The sequence below is a fragment of the Knufia obscura genome (assembly GCF_036327395.1).
Source record: "Knufia obscura strain CCFEE 5817 isolate CBS 148926 chromosome Unknown scaffold_12, whole genome shotgun sequence".
NCBI classification, from domain to species: domain Eukaryota; kingdom Fungi; phylum Ascomycota; class Eurotiomycetes; order Chaetothyriales; family Trichomeriaceae; genus Knufia; species Knufia obscura.
This window is the reverse complement of record NW_027042698.1, coordinates 1,027,886-1,040,632: the sequence shown is the minus strand read 5'-3', so window position 1 is coordinate 1,040,632 and position 12,747 is coordinate 1,027,886. Positions and strand designations below refer to the sequence as shown.

Sequence of the window (12,747 nt, the reverse complement as noted above, 5' to 3'; positions counted from 1 at the left end):
GGATTCTAACACTGATTTCCTTCCTCGACAAACAATCTTTCCGCGCAGATTCGCTGCTCTCTCATTTCAGTTTACCGAACAAGGCGCAAGTATGGGCGGCACGCTCTCCCGACCGGATCCGTCCCGGATGCCTGTGGTCATCGGTGCCGGATACTCGCGAACCGGCACGAGCTCCATGCAGCTCGCGCTAGAAAGGTTGGTAGACGGGCCGGTATACCACGGGGGCACACAAACATGGTTGAGCGGCGACGACGGTACGTATCTCGTTTCACATTGCCGCCGACAGTCCTATGAATGACTGACTGACGACGTACAGCACGTGTGAAGCTCTGGGGCCAAGCCTGCGACGCCAAATTCGTCGCGCGCGACAAGGAGCTCACGATGAAGCTCGTCCGCGAGGCCGTCAAGGGGTACGCCGGCCTGGTCGACGCGCCGGCCATCTGGCTCTTGCCCGAGATCCTTGAGATCTGCCCGGACGCTCAAGTCGTGCTCAACACGCGGGATCCGGAGAGGTGGTGGAAGAGTTTCGAGAACTTGTTCAATCACGTTCCCCTCGCCTACTTCACTGTCCTCACGGCCGTGCGACCCGGCATCCGCTGGATCCCAAGATCTTGCGGGGGCACATCCTATTTACGGAGGGACTGCTGCGCGATGCCGGCCGCGATCCCAGTGTCCATGGACCGTGTAAGATATCCTACTCTCCCTACATCATCTCGCGAAATGGTGAGAAGTACTGACCGTGCACAAGTTATCCTCGAGCTTTATCAGCAGCATGTGATCGATATAGTTCCCAAGGACAAGCTTCTGATTATGGATCTGAAGGAAGGATGGGAGCCAATGGCCAGTTTCCTGGAGAAGGACGTGCCGAAAGAACAATTTCCGAGGGTGAATGAGAGCGCTGTCTTCGACAAGCAGGCCAAGTCGTTGTTTCGCATGCTTGTACTTACGTGGGCTGGTGTGCTGGCAGCGACAGGAGGCAGTGCGTACCTGGTTTGGTCCTTGGCTGGTCCTGTCCGTAAGTGGGTTTTCAGCCATGTAGGTGCCTGATACCGATTGCGGCTTATGTACTGTTTGCGAAAGTGTCCGTCGTCAAGTTCGGGCATGTACTCAAATCAAATGAGACACGTCAGTTGCCCCCTCTGCTCGCAGCCCTGCAGCATTAACATTTTAGACAGCGAATATCTGGTCCCATCTCCCCAGGACCCTCTTCTTCGCCTTGGTGCTGTTTGATTATCTCGGGTAAGGAACGAAATCGGGGGACACAAAATTCCAAGATCTTGCCACATTGAGCATATACAACGTCAGCGTTACCACCTACTTCGTGCTGTCCACAATCTTCCACACCTTCCCGGACCCCAGCAAGGAGCTGCACCGATTCGGCAACGAGCTCGACCATCTAGGAATCGTGCTCGTCATGTGGGGCTCTGGGGTATCTGGCACTCACTTTGCCTACTACTGTCACGAGATCACCGGGAACGTCTACTTCCTCTTGATCAATGCTTCCTATAGCTGATGTACCTAGACAAAATTATAACCTGTATCATCACGCCTCAACGGTCAAGTGCTGTTCCATGGACTTCTCAAATGTAGGTCGATGCCATCGAGCTCGAGCTCGAGCTCTCTTGCGGCAACTGTAACCTGAGCCCCGTCCACGGTAGCAGTCGACAGGCAGGCACGATGCAATCAATCTCCGCAGTGGGAGGCACGACCTATTGTAGTACGTGAGGAAGGCATGACCCCGGGCCACAAAATGTGGCAGGAGCGATTGAGTATCTGGGAAGGTGCTACTCAGGAGATCGAGTGAGGAAGGCACCACCGCATACACAAGGTAGGGAAGGGCGAGTGCACGACTCACCCGTCTATCCACAAAAGAAGGCGCGACCGCGGCACATGGGGGCAGGGAAGGCACGATACAGTGGATAAGGAAGGCGCCACTCGCTGCTTGAGGCAGGCATGACCGAGCTTGTTCATATAGGAGGAAGGCACCCATCTGGTACGTAGGGAAGGTACGTCTCGTATCGTTCGTCGGGGAAGAAGGCACGACCTGGAGTGTTGGGAAGGCGTCGTTGAGTTGGTACTCAAGGAAGGCACAACGCAAGGAAGGCGCGATCGTGAAAGCAACTTGAAGGAAGGCACGACCAGGATGCGAGGAAGGCACGACTCATTGTGCGTGTCTGAGGAGGAAGGGACGACCGGAAACGCAAGGAAGAGAAGGCGCGATCTGGTAGTGCGGAAGGTACGATTCAGCGTGTTCATTCAGGTGGAAAGCAAGACCCAGACTCACGGCAAGGAAGGCGCCATCGAGTACCTTGGGCAGACACTATCCGTGGTATGAGGCAGACACGACCGACCGTGCTTCCCGACGAGAAGGTACGAGTGGGTGGACGACGTAGGGAAGGCGCGATCCACGTAGGTGAGGAAGGCACGACTCGTCCTACAGATCTAGCATGGAAAGCACGACCCAGTACAGGAGGTTGAGGAGGCAGGCACGACCGATTGTGCTTGTGAGGGAAGGTACGATGTAAGCAGTAAACTCGGGAAGGCACGACTCAGCGCGACCACAAGAGGCGAGGACGATGGAAGTGGAACATGGGGCATTATGCCTGTTGATAGGGCCTTGGTGGCAGAACCGTAATGCTTTATCAGATTGTGGTGTGAGTATCTTATTTCATTGCTTCGTATCCGCCGACTTGGTCTTTCTCGCTTGGTCATGACGAAGCAACACGGTCTGAACGCCTGAGCCCGTCGTATCTCATCCGTGGAACCATACACCTGCGTAAATGCTCATCGCCGACACGGCACGAGTCAACATCAGCTATGTAGACTATCATCACGCCGCTGGACCTCGGCGTTCATTAACCGTGCACAAAGACCCAACAGTGTCACCGTTTCTGTTGCCGCAAAGTAGTTCAATGCATCGATCAGTAGCCTCAAGTGACGATTGAAGTACTCCTCGTGCTTCGTTAACGTCTCTTCGAGCCGATCCATACGCGTCGGGTCGGGTGGTGGCGGGACGGCGTCACGCCCTGCATTCGAGAATTGCCTGAAGTTAGTGAGGACTTTTTGCGATTGTGCGGATGTTGCGTCGGAGTGGATATAGGAGAAGTCGCCGTCTGCGGAATAGAGGTTTCGAGTGAGGTTGGAGGTGTAGGAGGCGAACATGGTGCAGCCGGCTGTCATCTTTGCATGGATGCGAAGGAGTTTGGACTGCGTTAGGCCGAGGTCTTTCATGGAGGAGTCGAGCATGTCGAGGTGCTCTTGCATTAGGGCGTCGACAGTTTGTTGGCCTTTGCCGAAGGTGTTTGCACTTAATGGACTTGCGACATGCTTGTCATCATTGTCACTAGTGCTGGGACGGGAGTCGGAGGATTCGAGCTGGTCGACTTTTGTCATGAGTTTCTGCCACTGAGGCTCGAGAACTTCGGCTGTGGCGTAGAAGAGCATCTGTTGTACGACGACAAGCATTCGTGCCCGTAAATTCCATGCGCGCCGCTTCCAGACTTCGATTCTGCGATCGGTGGATCTGTGGATCCAGGAGGTTGCTTTGCTGTGTTCGGACCAGCTTTCGATTAAGAGGGTCTCGAGGTGGCGTAAAGACAGGGTGTAGCGGAGGATAAGCTGGTATCTTATGATCGTCTTTCTGCTTATGATCAGAGAAAGTGGGAAGGGTACGTTATAATCCAGCTCGAGCGCTTCGTAACCGGATATATCTTTGTCCTCTCCAGAAGATGTTGCGGAAGTCTGTACCTTATACTGCTCTGCTAATGACTCTGGATTATCTGCTTCGAGACCCTGAACGTTGACTACTTTCATGAGCCAGGGGACCAGACCGAGCTCGTTCAATTTGATACGCACGTCTTCTTTGTAGGGATCGGACATGGCGATGCTGCCTGGCTGATATAGGACGAGATCGAGTAGCGACTGAAGTTTGGATGTGTTGACGCTACGCTGAGGCTTTCGGAGTTCGCTGGAAGAGAGCTCGAGGAAATAGAGAAAGAATTCGGCACGGTCGAGGAAGAAGTAGTGCTTGATGGATCGTAGCCGTCCTCGTAGAGAGTGCTTTGCGAGCATAAGGCTGAGGAGTTCTTGGTTGGCGAAGGAGTATGCGTGGTTGACATTGTCAAGAAAGCGAGGATCTTCGAATGAGGTTGGGGTGTGAGAAAAGGTGCTGGTTGTATTGACGCCGCCACATTCTCGGACAACATTGAGGTATTTTCCAGCAAGGAGAACTTTGTCCTTAACAGACTGTAGTTGGGGCGGTATCTCTTTTTCGCGGATAAAGTATCGCTTCTCCCAGTACTCATCCGTGTAGTCCTCGTCCAGCTTTTCTCGCTTGATGCTCTTCTTCTCGCCAACAAGGAACTCGTCGTGAGGGTCTTTGATGCCGCCGTGATGCAGCCACTCGTTCAACATGGTCATGTATGGCTTACTTGCCTCTCGGAGCAGCATTTCCAGAATGGATCTCGCAGCAGGATCGCCAGAATATGTGGAGAGTCTCTGTGTGAGCAGAGCTAGTACGTTCCCACCTATGCATCGCTTTTTAGTCATGCTGCCTGGTAGCAGATCACCGCCCTGTTCGAGGCGCTGGATGATATTGTCAGCGTCAAAGTCATCCATAGATTCTTCAACGTCTTCTTCAAGCAATGCGTTCTTCTTCAGTAGTTCTTGTGCAACGGCGTGTAGTTGTGCTAGACTTTGGGCAGTGGGTATAATGGATAGATGCATTTGGTGCAAGGTGAAGCTTGCGTCTCCTGTAAATTTGCTCTCGAGCTGAGCGACGAGGATCAGATAGTCCTTCAGCAGTCTTCTTATGGCAGCACACAAAGCATGGTTCACAGAGCCATATTCTTCTCGACTTTGCACTTCAACGAATGCCTCTAGGGCCGAGTAATGGCTTGCCATGACTAGCATTGACTCTATCAGGTCTCTGATGCTTGGGTCGAGACCAGATGATATGCGGTAAGAGGGCCCCATCAGTCTGTCCTTCTCCTCGGCAGGGTTGTAACCGTCCACGAAGCCTATGTATTGGCCTTCGAAGCCCATGAAGACGAACAGGAGGTCATCAAGTAGAGCTTCCTCTTGCTCTACCATGCTCAGCTGATCGAGCTGAGGTCCATCGAGCGTCTCTGGAGCATCTCGGCGCAAGGCAGGGGCAGTGATGCGAACGGCCAGCGGGGCAGAGGAGTGAGGAACCAACCTGGCTTCTGGGGCCCATGGCTTGACCTCCGGTTGTATACCAGGCTGGGTCTTGCGCTTCAGCGGCGGACTTTGTAGGACAGGCTTGCGCGAGGCTCTGTCTCCTCCATCGAAAGTATCTTTGACAGGACTTCTGCGAGTGCGGTAGGTCTCGGTTGTGGTGATGGTATGCCTCTCCTTCCTCCTCTCTGTACCGCCTACCGCATATTTGGTAGACCTTGACTCTTCCTCATTATCGAAACCGTCTGACAGTACTGGCGACCCATTCTCGTGCACCGACGGTCTCTCATAGTCTCGAACGCGTGTTGAGCCCACTCTGGAGGGTAAACCATTGGCATGTGTTGTTCGTCGATCGGTGGCAGATGCACTGCGGAAGTGGGTTGAGTTCATGTCAGTTCATAATCATACTCGTAGCTAAACGGTAGCGGTAGCTCTTGCATCAATCTGCCAAAGCACCTGCACTGGTTGAGCGGCATGTTGACCGGTGATTAGGGCTACTGCATAAACACCCAAAACTACCCGCTCCCCTCACACGCGTCGCTCCTGCCGATGCCAAGACTGATGGGATCGCGCCCGCAAATATGCCTCAGGCTTCAACATACTAGTATGGAAGTTGCGTCGTCGTGCTTGCCTGGTTGCTCTTGCCCATATCCACGGGAGTGTTCTTATAAATCCTCGATACCCATCGCCTGCACAGGTCCCTTGACGCTTTCTATCGTTGCTCTACATTGGACCGGATCAACCGCAAATCTAGGCAAGATGTTCATCGCAAGATCTGAATATGGTATGAGCCATAGCCAGGCTATAACCAACACGGACTAACAATCATACAGATCGGGGCATAAAGTTCGTCTTGACAACACTCACAGGCTGGTCCTGTACTAATGTGATCTAGCACCTTCTCGCCCGAAGGCCGTCTCTTCCAAGTCGAATACTCCCTTGAAGCCATCAAACTCGGATCAACAGCAATTGGTGTAGCAACATCACATGGCGTTTTACTCGGTGTCGAGAAGCGAGTCACATCTTCATTACTGGTGTCGTCGAGCATAGAGAAGATTGTGGAGATAGACAGACACATTGGGTGTGCCATGTCCGGTCTGCAGGCTGATGCACGAAGCATGATCGAGCATGCGCGCGTCGAGACTCAGAATCATGCCTTCAACTTCAACGAGAAGCTCAGTGTCGAAAGTTGTACCCAGTCGATATGCGATCTGGCTTTGAGGTTCGGTGAGGGCGCACAAGGTGAAGAGTCGGTCATGTCGAGGCCGTTCGGTGTAGCTCTGTTGGTTGCAGGATGGGACGACGACGAGGGACCACAACTGTAAGAGGAGAACCCATGAGGAATACGTTAGGCAGGAACACTGACACCTGCAGATATCACGCTGAGCCGTCAGGAACATTCTATAGATACGATGCAAAAGCCATCGGTTCTGGCAGCGAAGGTGCTCAGGCCGAACTACAATCCGAATACCACCGATCTCTCACTCTCGAGGAAGCCGAGACGCTAGTATTGAAGACTCTGAAGCAGGTCATGGAGGAGAAGCTGGATTCGAAGAACGTGCAGCTGGCTAGCGTGACGAAAGAGAAGGGTTTCCGCATATATGGCGACGAAGAGATGAGCACAGTAGTGGCAAGGTTAGAAGGTGAATAGATCATGAGCGTTATCAGCAAGCATGGTACGGCGTACGGCGCACGCGATGGCTCTTGCGGCGGCAATATTCGTGCCATTTCGCAATAACATTTTAAAGCGGATAGCAGACCTAGACTGGGTTCCTCCTGTGAGCTATGGGATTAACCTGACAATGCTGGTCGTGGCAGATACGCTGCTCACAATGCTAGCACCCTCGAAAATCAACCATTGCTCCGCAGTCAACGTGCTGTCTCATGTCTCATACGGTCGCTCAGCCTGTGGTGTGGTTCGAGCAATGTGCCTCCTCGCACCGTTTCCCCAATCGATCATGGGCGAATGAGCAGTCACTCGGTTGTCCCAGACCACAACAGTCTTCCGTGCTTACTTGACACGGCATTGGACATCCTGCGAGAACGCCATATGATCATACAGGAACTTGAGCAAGTAGTCACTTTCCTCCTTCTTGAACCCAACAATATATCTGGTGAACTGCGGGTTGACATACAGACCCTTCTCACCCGTTGCGGGATGCGTTCGAACTAAACAACATATTAGTCTCCTTTCCAGCAAAGCAACGCACAGTCCAAACTCACCAAGCGGATGAATACTCTCGATCGGATCCCTCCGAATATGACTCCCCCTCCTCCACGCACTCTCAGCCTGCTCATACCCCGGATGCACACCCTTCAACTCCGCCAACCTCTCTCAAAAGCAGGACTTCACCTCCCATACGCCTTCACCTGATACAAAAACAACGCAACGTATCCCCGCCCGACCTCGGCGCATACAAGACGATCGTGCCCGGCGGCTGATTATCAAATGCGGAATCGCGATGCATAAGCCATGCCCGCCTTGTAACTGTCCTCATGTCTAACTACCATCTACCGGATACTGTACGTTTGGTGGTGGAGATTGGACATAGTTCGCTGTCAGCATTCGTGATTTTTCGCTGATTGCTTGACGCCAAGGTCGTGCTCCTCGACGTGCAAATGAGTTGGAAGCAGAACTCAGCTTTAGCTTTAAGGGGAGAGGACGTTGGGGTTCTGGACCCTCGTGTAGCATATACTGTGGCGATCTTGATGGGTCCCCAACTGTATTGATCAGAGGTCATGAGGATGGGGGAGAGGGTGCGCCGGCAATCTGGACGATACCCATGGAGTGCAGTAGGAGTCTCTGAGTGATCAAACATGAAGGACTGCTGTGCCGTATGAAGGTTGAGGCAAAGGAAAGCATGTGTCGTGCTTCGAATTAGCTGGGCTCTACTTTCGGGATTGCCAGTCGGGCTTGTTTAGCAGGTTGGGAGGATGGCCGGCATCAGAAGGTAGCACAACTTTCACCTACTGCGGCTTTTAGTTCTGTCTTTGAAAGAGTACCTCCTTCGTGCGTTTCGTCGTGATAGAGCGGCAATCAAAGAGTCGTCAACTGCCATTGAGCGTCCCGGACTGTAACTATGGGTTTAAATCAGAACGGCAGAATTGGAAGCTGGCGGCGGCGTGCGCGACAGGTCTGTGCCCCATGCCATTGAGACTTCAAAGTCGATGCCCATCATCAAGCACTTTCGGTGGTAACGTAGCTTCAATCAAAGAGTTTCAATCGATTCGAGGCGCGACGAGGTGGCCAGCGAGCCGGAAACAATATCCGAACGTTTAACAGAGGAGCACTAAGTGGGTGCAGCCCCTAAGGAACCCTGTGAGTCGCGCTAAATCTTGTAGCGCGTTTCCCTAGAACTGCGTCATCTGTTGTTGTGATCGAAGTGAAACACAGGCACACCCTGCAACAAGACATGCGTGTAGTCAGTAAAGAAAAGGCTTCACCTTCACCATAGTCAAAAGATGGATCAAGACCCGGATATACCACTCCCCTCCATTGAGTCAAGTGAGTCAAAGCCGACAGTAAATGGAGTTGCGACAAGCGCGACAACGCCTCAAAGTGAAAGGTTCAGGAATGAAAATGTGAACGCGAATGTCTCAAGCAAAACAACAAAAACATCTGCAACACGTCCAGAAGCTTCACCTGCACGTACACCTTTCAAGACACCACGCTCAAGGCCGTCCACACCAAGCAGCACAACTATATCTCGCTCTCCTTCGGTTGCCTCCGTGCGCCATGATAGATCAGTTACACCCCGACTTGATAGGAAACGCTCAGTACCAAATCTATCTCTGCGAAGTGCAACACCCCACCAACCACAGTTCCGCAGGGCCTCCTCAAATCTGAATCCTTCTACGCCTGTAAAGACGAAAACCATGGAGCGGCCGCTGATGACGCCTGCCTCGGTCGCAAAGGATTTCTTCAGCAAAGAGTTGCAGACACATTCGAGAACAGGGTCGGAAGTGGTGGTCTTCACTCATGATGCTTGCTACGGACATCGCTTTGCGAGACCACGGTCTACCAAGGCTATGCTGGGCTCCATCGTCGAAAGACCCGAACGGATACATGCGACAGTGCTAGGAACAAGCACCGCCTATGTCAGACTCGGTCAGCGACACAGCGACGGCATCTATGGACCACATCCAGATCGCGAGACTGGCGCTCCACCATTCGCACTTGTCAAGTCCTCGCGGTCAATACCATTAAGTAATCCTGCAGTCACGGCTGTTCATGGCACAAAATGGATGGAATCGCTACAGGTTATGTGTGATTCTGCAGAGGCAAAGTTGGCTATGGGCCAGAAGGAAACGGCAAGACCGATTGGTCATCAGAGGAACGCGAAGGGTAGCTCTTTGCCAGCGCTGCATTCTGGTGACCTTTACCTCGCCTCAGAATCTCTGGCCGCACTGCAAGGTTGCTTAGGCGGGGTCTGTGATGCAGCCGATACTGTCTTCCAGCCAGATGCCGCTGCGCGGAGAGCCTTTGTCTGCATTCGACCTCCTGGACATCATTGCTCTGCTGATCTGCCATCGGGCTTTTGTTGGCTCAACAACGTCCACGTGGGAATCACCTACGCCGCCATGAACCATGGTCTCACACATGCTGCGATCATTGACTTTGATCTACACCACGGTGATGGCTCTCAAACAATTACGTGGGACCACAATCGGGATGCTCACAATACTCACAACACGCATAGCGCACCTGCTCATAAGAAGGTCCCCATTGGCTACTATAGCTTACACGATATCAACTCCTATCCTTGTGAATACGGAGATGAGGACAAAATACGCAATGCGAGCACCTGTCTACACACTGCACACGGGCAATCTATTTGGAATGTTCACCTGGAACCGTGGAAGACTCATGCCGATTTCTGGAGACTGTACGAGACCAAGTACAAAATCCTCCTTGAAAAAGCCAGAATGTTCCTAGAGCACCACTCACATCTTTTGCGGAAAGCAGGCGTTGAGCCCAAAGCTGCAATCTTTCTCTCCTCCGGTTTCGACGCATCTGAGTGGGAGGGTGAAGGCATGCAGAGACACCAAGTCAACGTACCCACAGACTTTTATGCTAGATTCACGTCAGATGTCGTCGAGTTGTCCACACAAGCGAATTTGGGCGTTGATGGTCGTGTTATCAGCGTGCTGGAGGGAGGTTACAGTGACCGAGCACTGACGAGCGGTGTTCTGAGCCATTTGTGTGGGTTGACCCAAATTTGCGTCCAGGATACTGCCAACGAAACACAACATGGTTTGAGCAAGATGTCCACTGAAACATCGAAACCAGAGAGTCCAGCATATGACCCCGAATGGTGGCATCTAGAACAGCTCGAGTCGTTGGAAGCGATGGTAGCGGGCCATATGCCCAAGCCTGTAAAACCCAAGGACAAATTACCCAGCTCCTTTGCCTCTCCGACACATGCATCAACATCCAGAATGACGGAAGTTGCGAAAGAAAGACAGTCACTTTCACAGCAGATGGAAGCACGATTATGGTTGGAAAATGCTCCACCACAACCAGTGCCTGAAGTCGACTGGGTGACGGCCGCGTACGAACTGTCTCGCCTATTGATACCTAAGGATCGCCAAACGGAAAGTTGTACGCATGAAGAGCTCAACGCCGAAAACAGCCGCACCAGAAGAGACCGGCAATCTCTGGTAGGTCTTCCGACAAGCGATGTCGCTGAAGACAGGATGCAGCTCAGGGACAGAAGACCAAAGCAGAACCTGAACGTCGTCCCAACAAAAGTGGCGACCAAGCCAGCGAACCGCCGAACTACGATCGCAGCAGCTAGTGAGCTACCCGACCCTTCTACTCGCGAGCCGTCAAGATCACGCCGTCGGTCAAGCGCGGCTTCAAGTGTGCTCTCCGGCCTGCACGACTTGCAGCTGAACGACAAAGAAGAATCGTCGAGCACTCGCACTTCTTCCAGAGTTGGTTCAACTGCTCCATCAAAGCCTGAGCCATCCCTGCCCGTTAGGAAGACGCGTGCTCCTATCAAGAGACCAGTCTCTGCCGTCAGTAGTCCTCGCAAGAAAGCAGCTGCATCTTCCAACACTGCTACTGGAGCAGCTAATGAGCCTGAAAGGTCCAGTTCTGCGACTGCCAGCTCTACCACAACCACAAATGCCGAAGGCATGGACGAATTGATGAACGGTATGAAGAAGATCAGCATCAAACTAAAAGTGCCGACTGAAGAAGAGCACAATGCCAGATTGAAACGAGCTGAAGAAGCAAGCAAAGTCAAGCCAAAGACTACTCGGAAGCCACCCGTCCCGAGAGCTCCGAAAGCAAAGGCCATGCCTGCCGCCAAAGCAAACACAACATCAGCAACGAATACCTCCACCGCAGCTGGGCCACCCGATGTCCCTAGCAGTGTTTCCCAAGTTGAATCGGCGCCACCATCGACGGCTTCCATTAATGGCGACAGCCATGAGCAGTTGAGCCCCGGTCAACCGCAGAACCAACCTGCTTCAAACTGGCCCCAAAATTCCGGCGTCACCACAATGCCCGCTCTCGACTTCCTGAGTGCAACAAACCCTCAAGCTGGGGTCGTTCGTGACAAGCAAGATGAGACTCCGGACAGTCAAGAAAACTCGACAAAATTTAACGAGACTGATGCAACTCGCCAGCTTGCAGCAGATACCATGTCATACCCCTCGATCAATATGCAGTCAGAGCCTCCGCCAATGACCAACGCCATGAACGAGGAGAGTCAGACCGCCAGATCAATCTGGGATTTCCCAGAGACTCCTCATCAATAGCTTTGCCGCTGGCTCGGCAAGCACGCTTCTTTTGATTTTAGACTTGGGTTGCGCAGGCTGGATTGAGCGTTCGATTTGCGCTCTGGATTTGAGATACCCTTTTGCAAGGTCTGGTTAGGCAATTTGGATGTGTACCTGGATGCTCTGGTCTAATTTACGGCATGTTACGGTAGTCTACTTCGATAATGGACCAAGCTTAGCGCTTGCGTCCAGTGGCAGCGCCTAAATCGTGCCCTAAATTGTTCCGCGTCGCGGCACTGGCGAGTGGAGCGGCGCGACCCGCCACCGACGAACCTTCACACGTCCTTTGTGTCGTACTTTCGGTCGCTCCTGCTAACCTCCATGTTGCATGCCCTTATAGCAATTGGCAGTGACCAGTCAGCGCTTGCGCGTTTCCAGACATTGTACAAGGAAGCGTCGTGCTGCCAAATTCACCATCATCACCGGAATTTATCTGGGGCTGTGTATACTCCACCTTCACGCCTTGACAGCATTTAGTGCACGGACAGCTTTCAAGCAACATACGTTGCATCTGTCCAAGGAAACTTGCGGATTATTGCTAACACTATATCTCCTTGATATGATCGCTCGATATGCTGACCACCTTGCGAAGCAGGAATATACCTAGCACAAAAGGACCGCATATCCTTGAGCCAGGGTGTGACAGACTCGAAGCACCTGCATATCGCCGCCACTGATCGTCAACTCTTGATTCGTCAAGGCTGACCAGCGCTAATCTAGTACGCGTACATGCATCTTACAGGCGCCCCGTACTAGCATTGC

General features: G+C 52.7%; 4 protein-coding genes across 4 annotated transcripts; 3 read left to right on the top strand and 1 right to left on the bottom strand.

The window, feature by feature from the left end:
* Positions 1-91: 91 nt before the first annotated feature.
* Positions 92-1,047, top strand: PMZ80_009170 (uncharacterized protein; the record flags this gene model as incomplete). Its single annotated transcript, XM_064877565.1, has 2 exons — positions 92-254; positions 317-1,047. 2 exons carry the CDS (start codon positions 92-94, stop codon positions 1,045-1,047), a joined length of 894 nt encoding a protein of 297 aa, XP_064727067.1.
* Positions 1,048-2,811: 1,764 nt separating this feature from the next.
* Positions 2,812-5,586, bottom strand: alp4 (gamma tubulin complex Spc97/GCP2 subunit Alp4; the record flags this gene model as incomplete). The annotated part of the gene is made up of 1 exon (XM_064877564.1): positions 2,812-5,586. The coding sequence occupies one exon, from the start codon at positions 5,584-5,586 to the stop codon at positions 2,812-2,814; it is 2,775 nt and encodes a 924-aa protein (XP_064727066.1).
* A 369-nt stretch (positions 5,587-5,955) lies between these two features.
* Positions 5,956-6,847, top strand: PUP2 (proteasome component pup2; the record flags this gene model as incomplete). The annotated part of the gene is made up of 4 exons (XM_064877563.1): positions 5,956-5,980; positions 6,030-6,042; positions 6,092-6,517; positions 6,571-6,847. 4 exons carry the CDS (start codon positions 5,956-5,958, stop codon positions 6,845-6,847), a joined length of 741 nt encoding a protein of 246 aa, XP_064727065.1.
* A 1,811-nt stretch (positions 6,848-8,658) lies between these two features.
* HOS3 (histone deacetylase) lies at positions 8,659-11,964 on the top strand (the record flags this gene model as incomplete). Its single annotated transcript, XM_064877562.1, has 1 exon — positions 8,659-11,964. The coding sequence occupies one exon, from the start codon at positions 8,659-8,661 to the stop codon at positions 11,962-11,964; it is 3,306 nt and encodes a 1,101-aa protein (XP_064727064.1).
* Between the last annotated feature and the right edge of the window lie 783 nt (positions 11,965-12,747).